This window comes from Bos indicus, chromosome 18 (genome assembly GCF_029378745.1).
Source record: "Bos indicus isolate NIAB-ARS_2022 breed Sahiwal x Tharparkar chromosome 18, NIAB-ARS_B.indTharparkar_mat_pri_1.0, whole genome shotgun sequence".
Classification (NCBI taxonomy): Eukaryota; Metazoa; Chordata; class Mammalia; order Artiodactyla; family Bovidae; genus Bos; species Bos indicus.
In genome coordinates, this window is record NC_091777.1 from 36188417 (window position 1) to 36206963 (window position 18547).

General features: G+C 53.5%; 2 protein-coding genes and 1 pseudogene across 8 annotated transcripts in view; 2 read left to right on the plus strand and 1 right to left on the minus strand.

Annotated features, from left to right (window-relative positions):
• The first annotated feature begins 1179 nt into the window (after window positions 1-1179).
• PLA2G15 (phospholipase A2 group XV) lies at window positions 1180-16686 on the plus strand. 3 transcript variants are annotated; one of them, XM_070771969.1, is made up of 6 exons: window positions 1180-1403; window positions 7471-7627; window positions 10104-10222; window positions 10471-10569; window positions 11092-11191; window positions 13072-13381. In XM_070771969.1, exons 1-6 carry the CDS (start codon window positions 1292-1294, stop codon window positions 13202-13204), a joined length of 720 nt encoding a protein of 239 aa, XP_070628070.1. In that variant the 5' UTR covers window positions 1180-1291; the 3' UTR covers window positions 13205-13381. The 3 variants fall into 3 exon arrangements, with proteins under 3 accessions (XP_070628070.1, XP_019834192.1, XP_070628069.1); XM_019978633.2 differs by having other exon boundaries at window positions 1182-1403; window positions 10967-11191; window positions 13072-16686; XM_070771968.1 differs by lacking the exon at window positions 1180-1403 and adding an exon at window positions 1473-1495 and having other exon boundaries at window positions 10967-11191; window positions 13072-16686.
• Window positions 5634-6059, minus strand: LOC109572093 (small ribosomal subunit protein uS19 pseudogene; annotated as a pseudogene).
• Window positions 16687-17516: 830 nt separating the features above from the next.
• SLC7A6 (solute carrier family 7 member 6) overlaps window positions 17517-18547 on the plus strand; it is a 32597-nt gene continuing 31566 nt past the window's right edge. For 3 of the 5 annotated variants that reach the window (XM_019978632.2, XM_070771962.1, XM_070771967.1), the window contains exon 1: window positions 17517-17896. The gene's annotated coding sequence lies outside the window, so the exon portion shown is untranslated. Of the gene's footprint in view, window positions 17897-17972; window positions 18500-18547 lie in introns of those variants that run through there. The other 2 variants (XM_070771961.1, XM_070771964.1) reach the window with 2 other exon arrangements.

Sequence of the window (18547 nt, forward strand, 5' to 3'; positions counted from 1 at the left end):
AGGGGGTTCCTGGGCCAGGGTCTGAGGTGGAAGATAGTTGGACCTTAAGAGAGGAGGGTATCCCAACCACAAATGTGTTTCACTAAAAGCACATGGGAGGGGCAGGCCAAGGTGGTGAGTAGATTCATTGAGGGTCACTCCAGAAGGTTAGAAACTATCAGCCACTGACTAAGAGAAAGAAAGGGAGGGAAAGAAGGAGGGAGGAAGGGGCAGGAAGAGGTCTCAGAATCAGCCAGGAATGACCAGGGTGTTGACTGGCTCTCAAGAAAGGGATGTGTGAAGGGTCAAGAGCTCCTCTCCAAACATGCTGGTTCTCTATTCCAAAGTAATGCCGGGTCCCAGAATATTACTGGCTGTCAAACCTTTGCCCACTCTATTTGCTACCTGTCCCTACCACCACCACCCCGCCCCCACCACCATTCCATAGAGAACCTGTGTCCTCTTTGGATGCCCGGTTTGCGTGGGGTGACAATGGTGGAGGAACATCAGGGGAACTCGCCTTTGGGCTGGCGCAGGGTTGAGGTTCAAGCCCACTCTTAACCCGGCGAACAAACTGGCCACGGATGGGGGTGAGAGGGTGATTCCACACTCCAGAACCAGAAACAGGCGGGCTGAACTCTCACTGGGAAGCGAAACACGCTGACCTGGCTTTACCCCAGGCAGATGGCAGGTGGGTCCTTGGGTCAATGTTGCCTGAACTCAGGTGCTCTCGGGGAATGGTGCCAAGAATCGCTTCGGGAGTTGAACAAAGGTCTTGGTCAGTTTCCTCCGGCTCAAGAACAGCCCGAGGTTCACTTATCCTCTTCTTCCTCAGGCTTGACCCGGGTAGCTCAGCAGCGGCGAGCTACTGAGTTTTGTACCCTGAATTCCCACTCGGCCCGGCGCATCCTAGATCAGGGAAGCGCCAGGAATCAGGGATAAGAACTGCTCATCGCAGACTTAAGATGCGGAGGGCTGGGCTGGGTACCCAGCAGAGGCGGGTTGGGTGAGAATCGCTGAGAGCGTGCGCGAAAGCAGGGCTGAGCCTTTATCGATCGATGCGCTCGGCGTGCAGCGCGGTTAATGGAGTTGGCCAGGGATGGGTAGGGGCGGGGCGGTGAGCTCCGACTGGGAAGGACTACCCTAGCGGCTAGTTCCTATTGGCTGGACGTTTGCAGGAGGCGGGCCCTGATTGGCCCGGCTGCTGTGAAGGCTGCGAGCGGCGGGGTTAAGAACGTCGCTGCCAGCCGGGCCTAGGCACGAGACCCGAGAGCTGAGTCCGCCCCTCTGACTAGGAGCTGCGGTCCCTGCCATGGGTTGCCTCTGCCTCTACCGCTCCACCCTGCTCACGGGTGGCCTCTTGTTCCTCCTGATGCTCGCAGATCCGGCGTTCCCGGCTGGAAGTCGGCCACCGGTGGTGCTGGGTGAGGCGCGCGTCCAGTTGTGGGTCCGTTCGTTCGTGCGTCCGGCTGGATGGGGTGCAGGCGGGGCTGTCTGCATCTCCTCTAAGCACGAGGTGGGGGAGCGTATGACTGTGTTGTCACCTGGGTCGGTCCGTCCCCTTCCCGCTGTGCTGGGCGCGGGTGTGGTCAAACTCTTGTCACCTTTCTCTGTAGAACGTGGGGCTAAGTGGGAGGGTTATCGCGTGTTTATACATCAGTCCGCGGGGTCGTCTCATTTCCAAGCTTCGCCTCTCCTTATCCCCATTTTTTAGCTGGAAAGACCGAGGCTTTTTTACCCTACTCCTGAGGGTAGGCGGTAGAGTGCCCTCGAAGTTGGCCCCCAGGGGCTTCAGCGTTGACTTGGGCTTGGCTAGTAGGCTGTCTCCCTCAACCCTTCCAGCCCGGCACATTTAGAGGGGGCATTACTGAAAGTAAGCTCTTTGAGGAAGGATTACTCTCCTAGCCTGCTGCCAGGGCTTTCCCCTAACTTATCAAATATGTGGCCTTGGGCCTGAGGGAGGAGGCCCAAGGGAATCTGAGGATGGATACAGGTGGAGGGAAGGGTTGAGACCCTTGCTATGAACAGATGTTGTATGGCACCCTTACCCCTGTCAGACCTACTTGGACTGTGCTGTGTTGGGGCTAGGCAACCTCCCAGTCTTATCTCCTCCTCGCTTCTAGCCCAGGGAACTGTACAGAAGCCAGCAGTATTTCCTTGTGGTGGGTATGGCAGGGATGAGATCTCTGTCTTGGGGGCTTTGGATGCCTCATTCAAGCCATAATTCCCATGAAGAGCTGGGGTTGGCAGGCAGTGTGATCCCAGGGGTCCTTCACCAGGAGCTCTGGGCCAGGACATGCTCCCTGGGGGATGCTGGGCCCAGGTTCACCGTGGAGTTTGGGCATATTTGTCCTTGCCTTCTGTAAGTCTGCAGGATGATCCCCAGAGGTAAGGTCTGTGCTAGGCAAACACAGAGAATCCATCCATCACATTAAGGGTCAGAAAAGGTTTCCTGGAGTACACAGCTGGAGCCGAGGCCAGGAGAGTTCCAGGCAGAGGGAACTATGTATCAGAGGGAGAAAGCTGAGCAGTGCAGGCTGTCTATAATGGAGTTGGGTAAGAGTGGATGGTCAGGGCTCGAAACTGGTTGGGTCACCTGGACATCACCCTGGGGGCCTGCCAGGAGCATTGTGTGGACTTATGGATTACTGAGTATGAAGACTGTGGCGTTGGGAAGTATGTGGTCTCTGATTGGACAGATCCTAGGCCCTTTCTCCTGGATTGGTGCTAAATGGACTCATTTATTCATTCAGTTCTTAGTTATCCTCCATCACAGCAGAGGAGCCTCAGGGTGTACCTAGAGACACAGAGCAACTGGAATCCTAACCTGCCTAGCTTCTCAGAGAATGAGGCTATTGACATTAGTCTTGGGAAACCCCATGGTGGGCAGCAGACAAGTTGTTTCTTGGCACAAAGCAGGGAGCTGACCTTGGCCATCAGAGGATCAGCATCCAAGGGTGACCAGTCTTCGTGAGTGGGTCTCCAATTGGTAATAGAGGAAGTAGAGGCCAGAGGAGGGATACAGAAGGCCCTGGGCAGTGGGATGGAACTGTAGCAAGCTATTTCCACGTCTTCCAGTGTTACTTGAGGTGAAAGGCATGGGAATGGCTCTTTCCCTAGTTCTAGGAAGAGACGCTTTTAGAGACCACATGCCCTGACCAAGGCAAAGGGTATCCAGGCAGAGCAGATCTGGTGACTTCCTCTTTCAGATATTTCCTCTGTGGTGGACACAGTGACCAAGGTTTCGCCACTGCACTGTCTAGTCCACAGGCGTGTCATCTAGGGGCTGTCATGCTCCCCACTTCTGTACCACAGCACAAAGGGAGATAAGAGCCAGTGCCATACCTCCCTCCCGTGGCTGCCCTGAGGACACTGTAGGTCAGTGCCCAAGGAGGGCATGTCCTCTGCAGGGCTGGGTACACAGCTGGAGCCCAGTGAATGCTCACAAGAGGCAAACACTGGTTGTCCACTTAGTGATCATGGATCCTACATGGGGCTATGTTTGTGACATGTGGGAGCACTGAGGTCTGAAAGGTCACTGGGAGAAAAGGTAAAGGTCACTGGGACAGAGAAGGGCCTTGAAGGTGGGTCGGTGAAGGAATGGAGATGGGTGGGTTTGAGTGTCACAAGAAGTTGACGGTATGCTGCCCACACGGAGAAGGCAATGGCAACCCACTCCAGTACTCTTGCTTGGCAAATCCCATTGACGAAGGAGCCTGGTAGGCTGCACTCCATAGGGTCGCTAAGAGTCGGACATAGCTGAGTGACTTCTCTTTCACTTTTCACTTTCATGCATTGGAGAAGGAAATGGCAACCCACTCCAGTGTCCTTGCCTGGAGAGTCCCAGGGACGGGGGAGCCTGGTGGGCTGCCATCTCTGGGGCCGCACAGAGTTGGACACGACTGAAGTGACTTAGCAGCAGCAGCAGCATGCTGCCCACAAGCACGTAGACACCTGCAGACTGGCTGGAACCAGCAGGTTGATGATCCTCCTTATCTTACCACCAACCCATCAGAAGAATGTCCACGAGCTGATCACGCTCTCTTTGAACCTTTACTATAAAACTTCTTATCACCCTCTTCAAGTTGGAACACACAGTTTTGAGGGCATGAGCCCACTGTGGCCCCCTTTGCCTGGCAAAGCAGTAACACAGGACTCTGTATAGACTGAACAGGTAGAGAGAAGTCATCAGTGGAGCCTGGCCACACCCATCCCCATGGGGCTGTAGCTGGAACCGTATGTAGCTTCTGGAGAGCCATTTCCAACCCAGGGTCCAGGTGTGCCAAGGTGCTGGGGTCCCCAGATGAGTTGCCCTCGGGAATCTGTAGCAGGATTTAGCAGCTGGGCTCTGACCTTTAGTAAGGTCTGAGGACCTTGGTAGTCTGGCTGGTGCCAGCTTCTCTCAACCTTTTTTGTTCATAGTCCCCTTCCACAAGCTTGTCCCAGAGTGCCTTCTTTGGATTTAGCTTTGACTGGTTAAGTGGCCATGTGCACTGTCCTGTTTCTTGATCCTTCTTTCAGAGTATAAGACCCTGTCAATGAAGCCGTAGCTGGCCTCTGTACCCTGACACCGAATTAAATCTTGGAGACAGAAGTTTGGGTGAAGTAGAAAAGAATAGCTTTATTGCTTTGCCAGGCAAAGGGGGCCACAGTGGGCTCATGCCCTCAAAACTGTGTGTCCCAACTTGGAGAGGGTGATAAGTTTTATAGTTAAGATTCAAAGAGAGTGTAATCAGCTTGTGAACATTCTTCTAGATATTCTTCTGATGGGTTGGTGGTGAGATAAGGAGGATCATCAACCTTCTGGTTCCAGCCAGTCTGTGGGCATCTACATGCTTGTGGACAGCATCAGTTCAGTTTAGTTCCGTTGCTCAGCCGTGTCTGACTCTTTGGGACCCCATGGACTGCAGCACCTAGGCTTCCCTGTCCGTCACCAACTCCCGGAGCTTGCTCAAACTCATGTCCATGGAGTCTGTGATGACATCCAACCATCTCATCCTTTGTCATCCCCTTCTCCTCCTGCCCTCAATCTTGCCCAGCATCAGAGTCTTTTCCAATGAGTCAGTTCTTTCCATCAGGTGGCCAAAGTACTGGAGTTTCAGCTTCAGCATCAGTCATTCCAATGAATATTCAGGACTGATTTCCTTTAGGGTGGACTGGTTGGATTTCCTTGCAGTCCAAGGGAATCTCAAGAGTCTTCTCCAATGCCACAGTTCAAAAGCATCAATTCTTCTGTGCTCAGCTTTCTTTATAGTGCAACTCTCACATCCATACATGACTATTGGGAAAACTATAGCTTTGACTAGACGGACCTTTTTTTTTTTTTTTTAAGAGAAGTCTCTGCCTTTCTTGGAGAAGGCAATGGCAACCCACTCCAGTACTCTTGCCTGGAAAATCCCATAGACGGAGGCGCCTGGTAGGCTGCACTCCATGGGGTCGCTAGGAGTCGGACACGACTGAGCGATTTCACTTTGACTTTTCACTTTCGTGCATTGGAGAAGGAAATGGCAACCCACTACAGTGTTCTTGCCTGGAAAGTCCCAGGGATGGGGGTGCCTGGTGGGCTGCCGTCTCTGGGGCTGCACAGAGTCGGACACGACTGAAACGACTTAGCAGCAGCAGCAGCTGTTGTTTTTATTGGCCAGCAGGTTACTTTACTTGAGGGGGATGAAGTGGGAGGAATGGGTAGCCCCGATACCAGGCTGGCCGTGCTTCACGGGCTTGTAGGTGATGGAAAACTCTCCTAGGTAGTGGCTGATCATCTCAGGCTTGATTTCCACCTGGTTGAAGGTCTTGCAGTTGTAGACGCCCACCATTTCGGGCAGGATGATTATGTGGCAGGTGTGTCTTCACCACCTGGAGGTTCTCCATGGGCGGCGCATCTTTCTTGGCCTTGAGTAGCCGATTCAGCAGCAGTGCTGCTTCCTCCGCTTACCTCGGTTTAGCTCCCGCTGCTGGCACATACTGTATAGCTGCATCAGCTGCTCATAGGCCATGTCCAGCAGCTGGTTGAGGTCCACGCCACCGCAGTAGGTGAACTGGCAGAACCTCCGCTTCCTCTTCTGTTCCACTTCCATCATCTTGTCGGTTCTTCAGAAAGACTGGACGGACCTTTGTTGGCAAAGTAATGTCTCTGCTTTTGAATATGCTGTCTAGGTTGGTCCTAACTTTTCTTCCAAGGAGCAAGTGTTTTTTAATTTCATGGCTGCAGTCACCATCTGCAGTGATTTTGGAACCCAAGAAAAGAAAGTCTGTCACTGTTTCCATTGTTTCCCTATCTGCCATGAGGTGATGGGACCGGATGCCATGATCTTAGTTTTCTGAATGTTCAGAGTTAAGCCAGCTTTTTCACTCTCCTCTTTCACTTTCATCAAGAGGCTTTTTAGTTCCTCTTCACTTTCTGCCATAAGGGTGGTGTCATCTGCGTATCTGAGGTTATTGATATTTCTCTCAGTAATCTTAATTCAACTTGTGCTTCTAGTCTTTCTCATTCTATTATTTTCCTCTATTTCTTTGCATTGATCACTGAGGAAGGCTTTCTTATCTCTCCTTGCTATTCTTTGGAACTCTGCAGTCAGATGGGTCGGAGAAGGCAATGGCAACCCACTCCAGTACTTTTGCCTGGAAAATCCCATGGATGGAGGAGCCTGGTAGGCTGCAGTCCATGGGATCGCTAAGAGTCGGGCACAACTGAGCGACTTCACTTTCACTTTTCACTTTCATGCATTGGAGAAGGAAATGGCAACCCATTCCAGTGTTCTTGCCTGGAGAATCCCAGGGACGGCGGAGCCTTTGTGGGCTGCCGTCTCTGGGGTTGCACAGAGTCGAACACAACTGAAGCGACTTAGCAGTAGCAGCAACAGCAGTCGGATGGGTATATCTTTCCTTTTTTTTTTTTTTTTTTAACCTTTCAAATCTTTTCCTTTCTCAGCCTTTTGTAAGGCCTCCTCAGACAACCATTTTGCCTTTTTGCATTTCTTTTTCTTGGAGGTGCTCTTGATCACTGCCTCCTATACAATGTCACTAACCTCTGTCCATAGTTCTTCAGGCACTCTAACAGATCTAATCCCTTGAATGTGCTTGTCACTTCTGCTGTGGGCAGCATACCATCCATACCATGTTAACTTCTCCTACCTGGAGGGGGTTTTGAAATCTGAAAAATAGCTCAAAGCTATATTGTGTGTGCGCCTTGCCCCAAGGCTGCACGGTTGTCTTCTGACTAACTTTTCTCCCAGGTCTCCCATCCCCTCCCTTTGCTAATTAACTACTGCTTGAATCTGCCCCTGGGAACTCGGGGAGGTCATGAGGCGGAAAGAAGCCTATTTCCCATAACCAAAGAAATGGTGGACACAGAAAGGCTTTTGTGTCCAGGAGCCCCACAGGGCCCTGCTGAGTGTCACCTGCTCTGCAGCCTGGGACAGCTGTGGGGAGAAGGCCGCTGGGTATCCAGCCAGGCCCAGGGCCTCATTCATGCTCTGTGTCCCCCCGCAGTGCCCGGTGACATGGGCAACCAGCTGGAGGCAAAGCTGGACAAGCCGTCCGTCGTGCACTACGTCTGCTCCAAGAGGACGGATCACTACTTCACACTGTGGCTGAACCTGGAGCTGCTGCTGCCCGTCATCATTGACTGTTGGATCGACAATGTCCGGTGAGGGCTGGGGCACAGCAGGGTGCTGCTCCCTGACCTAGTCCAGAGAGGCCTCCAGAGCCTGTTTCTAGCTCATCTGTGCCTCAAGGGACCTCCAGGTCACTGACCTTTCTCCCTTCCCCAATCTGGTCTGCACTGCCTCTGTGCCCTCCCAGCCAGAACTTTCTCTCCTTCCCTTCTCCAGTGCTTCTTGCCCTGTTTGTGGTTTCTAGGCCCCAGTTGCTATTCACAGCCTTGCTTCGCCCCCCCACCCCAACCCCTTCCCTTGCCTCTGCCTTGGTCACGCCTGCTTTTCCAGCTGCTTGTTTTTCCTGGGGTTCCTTTCCACTTGCTCTTTCACTCTGGAATCTCTCTCTCCACCCTTTGCCTGATCAACTCTCTCCCATTCACTCTTTAAAACCCAAGCCTGGGACTTCCCTGGTGGTCCAGTAGTTAAGACTCTGTACTTCCAGTGCAGGGGGCTCAGGTTCGATCTGTGGTCAGAGAACTAGATTTCACATGCCACGTGGTGCAGCCAAACAAACAAATCTCCACCATCCCTCTCCCCGAGACTGATTCCTTTGTGAAGTCTCCCTGCCACCCCTCAGAGCTCTTAATCTCTCTTTCTGCCTCTTCTAACTTGCATTCCTGGCCTGCCAAACATAGTTTTCTAGGATGTTTCTCCCATTATAAGATAGTCACTGATGAGAATTACTCATTATTGAACATAGACACTATATATTTTACGTATTTTCTTCTTTCTTTCTTTTTTTCTGGTCGCATTGTGTGGCTTGTGTGATCTCATTTCCCCAATCATGGATTGAACCCGGACCCCAGCTGTAAAAGTGCTAAGTCCTAGCTGCTAGACCACCAGGGAACACCTCCCCCACTTTTTTTCATTGAGTCTTACAGCAACCCTATGAAATAATGCTGTAACTTGTGTTACAGATGAGGAAATCTGGAAGCTCAAAATGGTTACAAAATTGTTTGGGGTTACTCAGCTAATAAATGGCAAACTGGAATTCAACCCAGAGTTGTGTCTCTCTGAGCTCAGGGTTCCTGAGCATATTCTGAGCACACTGAGCTCCCTGAAGGCAGGGACTATGTCTCTTTTATCTTTAAAGCTGTAGAACCTGAAACATAATTGGTGTTCAGTAAGTATTTGAACTGAATGGAATCTTACAAATTAAAATGTTTTCCTCGGAGGCACACTGCCTGGTTCCAGCCAGTTCTCTGGGTGTCCTGCCTTTCCCTGTTGTTTATTTCACCAGCTTTCTTGACTCTTTCCTCCTCCTTGTGTGATCAGGGCTATTTCTAGGATGTTGATCTGCATTTCTATTTTTGTGGTGGAGACGTAATGGTTTCAGGTAATGCCAGCGGGAGGGGCAGACTCACCCTGAGAGGGGCTTGTCTACCTTTCTTGGGCCCCTGACCTGTTGGGACTTGCATCCAGACCAGAGTGCTTTGGCCTTCTAGAACTTTGTTGAGTGGCCATTGGGATGATCTCCAGATCACCCTGGAGAGAGTGGGTCCCAGGACTTTTATTTGGGCCAGTGTTGGGTACTTATCAGCTTTCTGTGGCTGATCCCTAAGGGTGGGTGGGACTCAGGACCTCTGGGGACTGCAGGTCTAACCTGTGTTTCCTCGGGCACCTTTGCCTCCTTATTATCAGGGGACGCTAGAGCAGAGGTCCTGACCTGGCACAAGGCTCTCCTCCTGTCTCCTACCACCCTGGCCCCATCATTTCTCCAGGCCTTGCCCACCAGCTCACACAGCAGCCACTGGTGCTCAGGGTTTCTCTGTCAGGTTTCTTTGTGTGTTGCATTCATCATCTGCTTTGCCCTGGGTCATGTTAGGGTGGATGGTGGGAACTGAATCCATGGAGAGGAAGTGGTGGGAGCCTGCAAAGTTAGGCTGCTCGAGTTTTGGGGTAAAGTGTGATGTTCATTGCAGAGCCAGGCCTGGCAGCCAGGTCTCTCTCCCCACAAGATCTAAAATGTGCCTTCTCATGTGGGTGACATTGAGGAGAAGGGAATATTGCTCGATGGGTTCTGGAGCCAGTCTCTGGAGTGAGCCTTGATGGGGTCCTCATTTAGATGGGCTTACTCAGATCTGTGGGCTTCCCTGGTGGCTCAGTGGTAAAGAATCTGCCTGCCAATGCAGGAGACGCAGGTTCGATCCCTGGGTCAAGAAGATCCTCTGGAGAAGGAAATGGCAACCTACTCCAGTATTCTTGCCTGAAAAATTCCATGGACAGAGGAGCATGGCAGGCTACAGTCTATGGGGCTGCAAAAGAGTCAGACATGATTTAGCAACTAAACAACAACAACAACTTGGATCTATGCTTTACAAACTTGCTTTGTTACTTTTTGGTCTCTATACATCTGACCAGACTTGAGGATGGGAAGGGAATATGGCTCAGGGCCCAGGACAGTATTGGGACATGTCAACTTTGGTGTTGCCTCTGGGTCACTGGCTCAGTATCCCTTTCTGGCAGGCTGATCTACAATCAAACGTCCCACACCACCCAGTTTCCCGAAGGTGTGGATGTGCGTGTCCCTGGCTTTGGGGACACCTTCTCAATGGAGTTCCTGGACCCCAGCAAAAGCAGCGTGGGTATGTAGCCCTTCCTCATGCCCCCTAGGGAATGGAGATGGAGGTTCTGAGGGATTCCTAGAGTGGGAGGAACCCTGCTAGTTTGAAGAGGTGGCTTGTGAACCATCTCTGATCCATGTGGGCACAGAGCAGTAGAGCGCTCTCCTGGGGATCTCCTGGCTGTAGATGTCACAATCTCCTTGGTAGGCGTGGTATAGCTGGCTGATAGCGGCTGTACTCTGTCTAAACCTAAGCATTTCTGTCTATAGGTTCCTATTTACATACCATGGTGGAAAGCCTTGTGAGCTGGGGCTACGAACGAGGCAAGGATGTCCGGGGGGCCCCCTACGACTGGCGCCGAGCTCCAAGTAAGTGGCTGCTCTGGTTTCCTCCCAGAGGCCATGGGAGGTGGGAAGGAGGAGATCACAGCCACCACAGGCCCTGGGCCTTCCCCTATGCCCGAGTCTCTGGCATCCAGCCCAGCCGTCACTGCTCCCATCCCTGGTCACCCTGTCTGTCTTTCCCCCACCCTCAGCCCAAGATTTCTGGGCCTCTGAGCCCTGGGAATAGCAAATGAGGCAGAGGAAGGGGAAAGGAGCTCCTCTGTTTGCTCCCTTTGTGGAAATTGAGGGGAAACCAGACCCCTCCCCTTGGAATTTTCACACTCTCCCCACCCGTGTAGTCCTGGGTCTGGCCTGAGACATGGTTCATGGTTCAGGCTCAAGGACCCTTCCTGCCTAACCCCCGCCTGGCTTTGGCCTGCAGATGAAAACGGGCCCTACTTCCTGGCCCTCCGCAAGATGATTGAGGAGATGTACCAGCTGTACGGGGGCCCTGTGGTGCTGGTGGCCCACAGTATGGGCAACATGTACATGCTCTACTTTCTGCAGCATCAGCCACAGGACTGGAAGGACAAGTACATCCGTGCTTTCGTAGCACTGGGTCCGCCCTGGGGGGGCGTGCCCAAGACCCTGCGTGTCCTGGCCTCAGGTAAGATCCCACCTGGCCCAGCGTCAGGAGGGCTGGTGCTGGGGGTGACACAGTCTCTTTCCCTCTCTCGTGTCTTCCTGGGCCACCCTCATGTCTCTTCTCTTGGGTCCAGAGCGTTCCCTCTCCAGAGTGGTATTCTTTTCCAGACATCTCTTTCTAAAAGAGAATATAACACTACTTCTAAATTCACCTCTCTAGTCGATGACCTTTGTTATCTGTGTAAGTTGCTTGCAGCATGTACATAGAGGGACATAACTGTTGGTCATATAGGGCACACATGTACACACACACACACACACACACACTGAGTGGGCCTGGCTGGTCTAACTTGGTTTGATCCAGAATTTTCTGGAGGAGGGACTTCCCTGCTGGTCCAGTGGTTAAGACTGTGCTTCCACTGCAGGGGGTGCAGGTTCAATCCCTGTCAGGAAACTAAGATGTCACTGCCAAACAATAAAAAATTAAAAAAAAAAAGTTCTCTGCAGGAGACTTCTCCCTCTCTTTGACCCCCCCTCCTCATTTCTTCATCCCCACCTTCACCCCAGAGAAGAAAGGCTGGGCTTCGGCTTCCTGTTTATGAGTTACACCTCCCTCTAGAGCCGCAGGCAGCCTCTGTGGGCAACACAAAGAGGAAGCAGGTGCAGATTTATCTGGGCCCACTTGCTTGGCAGTTGGGAAAACCACCTCCTTCCCTGTTCCTTTCCAATCCACCTGCCTTTTCACAACTGTTAGAACCTGGCAGCTGGAGCCAGAGGGCTTTCCTCCCTCTGCTAGGACTGGATGTGAGCCCCGTGGCCCCTGACTGTGGGAGCTGTGAGCCAGGGGCTGGGCCAAGCATCTGATGAGCGTTCTTCCTCAAGTGACCAGCACTGCCTGACCTGCCTGTTGGTCACGTGATCACTGTGATCAGGCTTCTGTCCGTAGTGACCCTGAATTAGTTGGACAGTGGATCCAGTTATAGTAAGGACTCATCACACTGTCTACTCTGTCCAGCCTGGACCTGAAAGGACAGATGTGGGCATCCTCTGAGTTTGAGACAAGTTGCTATAGGGGAATTAAGACCTGGCCCTTTCAGAGCTTCCCCATGAGCCCCCTTAGAGCTTTGCTTCAGACTCTGGGAAACTGCTGTCAGGCCTTGGCAGTCTGGGAGTGGGGGTGGGGCAGGAAGGGTGGCAGTCATGGACCCATAGCTAGGGATTCCCTTTCCTGAGGGGTCCTGGAACCAGGCCCTGTCAGGCAGAACTGAAGGTCTGCAGTCAGAGAGGGGGTGATGGGTGGCCCTGGATTCTGAGTAGGACACGGGGTTCATGTTTCCTGCTTCTCCTCTGGAGATCTCACTGGCTGGTGATGTGTTTGTGTTGTTGTCATTTCTCTGTCCACGGCCTCCCCTCCTGCCCTGTCTCCTGCAGGCCCGGGTGCCCACATGCCAGGTAGATGGATGGGATGAGACCAGGGCTGGCTTGGCTGTAGGTCTGAGCATAGGAAGGGAAAAAGGTTTATAAAGCTCCATGTAATAAAAGATTCAGAAGAATGGGTCTCTGGGTTGCCAACCTGCTGATTCACCTTCGACAGGGTCAGTGCATACCGGCCAGGTGATAAGTACTCTGAGGAAGGTATTGTTTTTAACCACAAATCACCCCATGGGTGTGTGCTCTTGAACCCTTAGTGACAAAATGCAGAAGGAAAGGAACGAGTCTTGGTCGTGTGCTTCCCAGGTGGAGCAAAAATACAGGGAAATAGGGGAGCTGTCAATGATGTTCACAGTGTGGCAATGGTGGAGTGCTGGCTGGGCGCTGGCTGGGGGCTGGCAGGGGGCCTGGCAGTTAGCACGCTGCCCAGCTAGTTGGCATTCCTTAGCAAAGACTGACCTAACCCCACAGGAGACAACAACCGGATCCCGGTCATCAGGTCCCTGAAGATCCGGGCACAGCAGCGGTCTGCCGTCTCCACCACTTGGCTGCTGCCCTACAGCTATACCTGGTCACCGCAGAAAGTCTTCGTGCGCACACCTAAGGCCAACTACACGCTGCAGGACTACCGCCAGTTCTTCCAGGACATCGGCTTCAAAGACGGCTGGTCCATGCGGCAGGACACGGAGGGGCTGGTTGAGGCCACAGTGCCGCCTGGCGTGCGACTGCACTGCCTCTATGGCACGGGGGTCCCCACGCCAGAGTCCTTTGACTACGAGAGCTTCCCAGACCGTGACCCAAAAATCCACTATGGCACCGGTGATGGCACTGTGAACTTGCAGAGTGCCCTGCACTGCCATACCTGGCGTGGCCTCCAGAAGCAAGAAGTGTCATTGCAGGCGCTTCCAGGCAATGAGCACATCGCTATGCTGGCCAACACCACTACCCTGGCCTACCTGAAACGTGTGCTTCTTGGACCCTGATGCCCGTGACGGACAGGGCCATGGGGTGACCCAGCCGCCGCTGCTGATTCTAGCTTCTTCTACCATGGCCCACAAGTTTAGCGGTTTGTGACTGATCATCTAAACTCCTTGATCTTGGGTTGTGAAATGGGGAAATGGTGTTTTTTTATCCTTCCTCTCTGGAATCGAGGAAGACATAGTCTGGACTTACTTGAGGGACCCTTGATGGCAAGAGTGCTACTGCTGGTGGAACTGTGACCTCAGGATAGCTCCATAGGGGGACTGACTGGCACCTGGCCCCACTCGCTAGTGCTGGGACCGTGTGTTCTTCCTACCCCCGTGGCCTTTTCACACTCGCCCACCAGGCCCTGGCTCCTCAGCCTTCTGATGAGGGATCTTACTGGCCTGTGGTCCCTAGGATGGGCTCCATGTCCCTAGGGTGCACCTTCTCACACACTGGCCACAGGTTGGCCTGCTACTAGCCATGAGTGGCTGGAGCTGCTGGATTGCCTGTGGCCTAACTGCTTGCTCACTCCAACTGTGGCTTTCTGGGAGCTGCCCAGTTCCCCCTGCAGGCAGGGGTGGGTTGTTGTCTTCTCCATGTGTTCCCAGTGTTCCCTGAGTGTTCCCAGGGCCTGGGGCATTAACTCCTACCTCTCTTACCTCTAAGAATAGCCTAGCTTAGGGCTGGGGACTGGGTCCCAGGAGCCCTGATCTCCATGGTTGGGCTGTGCACACAGTATTGATGCTATCTCCCTTCACCCTGGGGCTGTGGGTCAAGGATGAGAGCGGGCCTGGTGCCTTGCCCTTTAGGTACTCACGAAGAAACAGAACTCAAGGAAACAGCCAAGGCCAATCAGAGCCGCCCAGAGCTGCCCTCTTGCTAACCTGCCACATAGCTAGCTGCCCTGCCCTAGGGTCTCTGTAGCACCCACATAGGCTGGCACAGGACTGAGAGGAGGTGGGACTCTTGCCCATTCTGCCCAGCACCTATCTCCAGCAGGTAGCTCAGTGGTGTTTAGTCAGCAGGGACGAGCCCAGAAACTTGAGTGGGCCCCTGAGAGAGCCAGGTGCCTTGAGGGACCCCTGGGGGTTTTCTTCCTGCTCCAGAGGCACTGCATGACTCTCCCTGTGACAGGAGGGATGGAGGATCAGGATCTGCCTTGGTGGTCTCCAAGTGGGTGACGGCCAAGACTTTGGTCTGGCCTCTAGGGTGGGGCCCTAAAGCCACAGTCAGGCTGGACTGTGCTTCGCTCCTACAAGGTTTCTGTGAAGTGGGATTTTCTCTGTCACATTCATACCCAGCATCAGTTTTTCCCTTTGTTCCTGAGTGGGGGGCCCCATATGGGAGTCTGAGCAGGCTGTACCTCGATTCTGGCAATAAAAGTATTCTGGATGCTGTAAAATGCCCTGGCCTAGCCTCTGCTCTGAGCATGAGAGGAGGGAGGTAGTGGAAGGTGAGGGGGCTAGAGAGGCAGGTAATCAGGGGGTTAGACCCTGACCTTTTGTGGAGCCTTGATGTGGTCTCACAGCACCAAACCGTGGCTCCTGTGCTCCTCTTTGGGCTTTATCCTCCTGCCCTCTCTCCGGGCATCTAGTTCCCATCCTGGGACTGAGAACCAGGACGTGAAACATTCCTGTTGGAGAGAATCTCCTGTCCTCCCCCTGCACCTATCTGGTCAACAGACCCCAAATGCCACCTGAGAGCTGGCAGCCAAGGGCAATTCTGCCAGTCACTCTGGCTGGACTCCCCTTCCCAGCCTCTACCCGCCCTCAACTTACAGGTCTCAGCATCCTTGGAATTTTTTAGGATGCCACCCTTCTACTTAGCTTCATAAGCTCATCTGCCCACCATCTGTCCATCTTTGGGGACAGGGTAAGACTGAGGAAGGGGGAGAGACCAAGATGGGCAGAGACGGACTGAGAGACTGGGGAGCAAACGGAGATGGATAAGGACAGAGAAACAGAGCGTCTGAGACAGGAAAACATGCATAGGGATGGGATTCACGCCTGAATTCTGTTGTGCAGAGCTGAGGGCTAGTGTGAGTGGTGGGAACCCCAATTCCTGCCTTCTTCAGTAGGAGTCTGGCTAGCCTAGGTTTTAGGCGTCAATACATCCTGGGCCAATAGAGGGCGATCTGAACCCTCTCACTACACCAGTTACTGGCCCAACCTGGAAAAATGTGTTGCTCTGAGGGTTAGGATGTCTAGAAGTACATTGGATGTATTTCTAGAAATAGAAATACAGCTGGATGTCTAGAAATCCAGCTGCATCTCTGGCCTTACCCCCAGGTCCTGCCCAGCCTGTTAGCTATGCCCTGACATCTTATCTGATACTCACTGCCTTATAGCCATCTTCACCCCTGGCCTATTTCAACCCCACTTCTACCCTCGGTTTCACAGCTGCAGAGAAAGGATATGGAGTCAGAGCACACTTCAGGACTGGCAGACGGGTTCAAATATGAGCTTTACCAGCTCTAGCTAAGTAGTCTGACTCCCTGAGCCTCAGTTCATTTGAAGAATGGGTATGAATAAATGTACCTTCCACGGTAGTCCTGAGGAACACTGATGGTGTTACAGAACATCTGATTCAGCACTTGGTTCATAATAGCTTTCAGGTGGCAGGATGCTGGCAGAGTGTGAGACAGTGAAGCCAGAGGTTTTGGGAGTTTGCAGGTCATGTATGTTGCTGATACAAGGACAAGTGGACTGGCTGCTATTGAGTGACACAAGTATCCAGAGCCCTTCCTCTCCAGGCCAGAGAGGCAGGAGGGACTGATCCGGGGGGCAAAGGGTCAGACTCTAATGATTCCAAATATATACAAGCAGACATACCTCAGACATACTGCGAGTTCATTTCCAGACAACTGCAATAAAGTGAGTATCGCAGTAAAATGAGTCACATGAATTTTTTTTTTCTGGTGCATCTAAAAGCTGTTTACACTATAGCCTATTAAGTGTGCAGTAGCATTATGTCTAAAAAAATGTACATACCTTACGTTAAAAATACTTGATTGCCAAAGAATGCTAACCATCATTTCACAAAATCGGGTTGCCACAAACCTTCTAATTGTAAAAGATGCAATATCTGCAAATCACAATAAAGCCAAAAGCAATAAGACAAGTTATGCCTGTACTCTCATTCACATTTAGGGAAAATAATCCAAGCAGCGAGCGCAAGGAGGGCAGCACCAGTGAAAGCTTTTCAAGAATCATCATTTCAGGTCTATAGGGAGGAGATGGAAGGGCTTTTAGGCATTTAGATATGAAATCATTCCGATCTCTGTTTTAGGAGCACAGCTTACTCTGTGGGGAATGGATTAGAGACAGATAGGAATTGGAAGGCTCTTCTGGCTGGGAGAAGAAAACCATGAGATGGAGGGCCTAGGGGCTGGGAAGGGTCATCTTCTGAAGGGTCACTGCCTGGTGGGGAGGTTTTTTGTGTAGTCAGTCTGAAAGGAGAGACTGTGCAGTTGTGAACATGTGTCTGGGGGAAATGCCTCTATGGCCTAGAAGAGAATCATGGCTTGAGGTGTGGAAACTAGGGGCTAAGCTCAGCTTTCCGTGAGAACAGGAGGCCCTAAACACAGCCCCGGAGCTACCAGAGGAAAAGGATCCCTAGACGAAGACAGAGGAGGATGAACCAGAGAGAGGAAGAAAGGAAGATGCAGTTCCAAAACGAGTCAGGCAGGATGAAGACTGAAAACGATCCTCACACCTGGGCCCCAGGGAGGCCTGGGGTTTACTCTGGAAGCTCGGCGGTGTCTATGTGTATGTGGGGACTATAAAGAATGCGCGGTAGCCGGAAGTTGCGTCCTGGGTCTGTGTCTCCCCAGGGTCTCTAGTAGCAGTGTTGGCGGCGAACAAAGTATGGAGGCTCTTCAGAGTTCCTCGTGTGAGCTGTATGGTGTAACCCCTCCCCCGCCCCCGCCCCAACCGGGAGTGTGGCCCAGGCCAAGAACTACAGAGGAAACGCGTGTGGGGTCATTTAGAGTTCCCCCGCGGATGCGTCCTCTCAGTGGCCCAGAGAGTCCCTTGAGTCGGGGAGCGGACATCCAGTCGGCGAGCATGACTGGGCCCGGGTCACGGGAGCCGGGACCGCACGGACGGGCGCCGAAGCGCAGCCCACTGAATCTCTGAAGCAGCTGCGGCCTCCTGCTGCCCGGAAGCGCCGCCGCCCGCGAGGCCCGCGCTGAGCCGCGCGCTCTGTCCCGACGCGGCGCGCGCTATCGCGATCCGGCTGCGGGTGACGTGGCGGGGGCGGGGCCTGAGCGGTCGCGGCGGCGGCGGTGGCAGTACGACCGAGCATCCTGGAGGCGCCGGGCCACCGCGAGGTAACGGGCCGCGGGCGGGCGCGCCGGGAGAGCGGGGCTGGAAGAGCGCGGCCGGAGGGTAGGGGGCCGGGCGAGGGGAGCGGGGCCCGGGGAGCCAGGCCCGGGCCGCGCCGGCGCCGCGTGCGGGATGCAGTCCCGGGAACCCCGCGCGGGCCACGCAGGCCGCGGGCACGTGAGAGACGCTGCGCGTGAGCGCGCTCCCTCCTGAGGGGAAAGCCGTGCGTGTGAGCGGGACCTTGAGCGTGAGGGGAATTGCAGAAGTGTAAGGACTGAGTGTGTGAGGAAGACGCGGCGTGTGTGTGTGTTTGTGTGAAAGAGAGAGAGTTGGTCTGAGGGTGACTCTGAGTGTGCGAGACGCAGTGTGAAGGTGACGCTGTGTGTGAGAGAGACCCTGGGCGTGAGCATGACTCCCATGAGTGTGCGAGAGACGGAGAGAGGAGATGGTAAGAGGCCGTGAGTGTGAGAGAGACCACGGTCAGAGTGGCCCCGAGTGTGGCCCTGGGAACACGCGAGAGAGCGCATGTGGGTCTCATGCTGAGAAAGAACCTGTGCTGCGTGGGAGAGACTCAAACTGAGCACGGCTCACGGGGCGAGACTGAGCATGTGAGCGCCTGAGCCGAGCTCTCTGGGGGGGGCGGGGGGGGGCGGGGG

Bases quoted from the DNA above. Each gene is read 5' to 3' on its own strand.
- PLA2G15 (XM_019978633.2), top strand. From the start codon at position 1,292: ATGGGTTGCCTCTGCCTCTACCGCTCCACCCTGCTCACGGGTGGCCTC. The intron at 1,404-7,470 runs GTGAGGCGCGCG...GTCCCCCCGCAG, and splicing joins TCGGCCACCGGTGGTGCTGG to TGCCCGGTGACATGGGCAAC. The intron at 10,570-10,966 runs GTAAGTGGCTGC...TTTGGCCTGCAG, and splicing joins CGACTGGCGCCGAGCTCCAA to ATGAAAACGGGCCCTACTTC.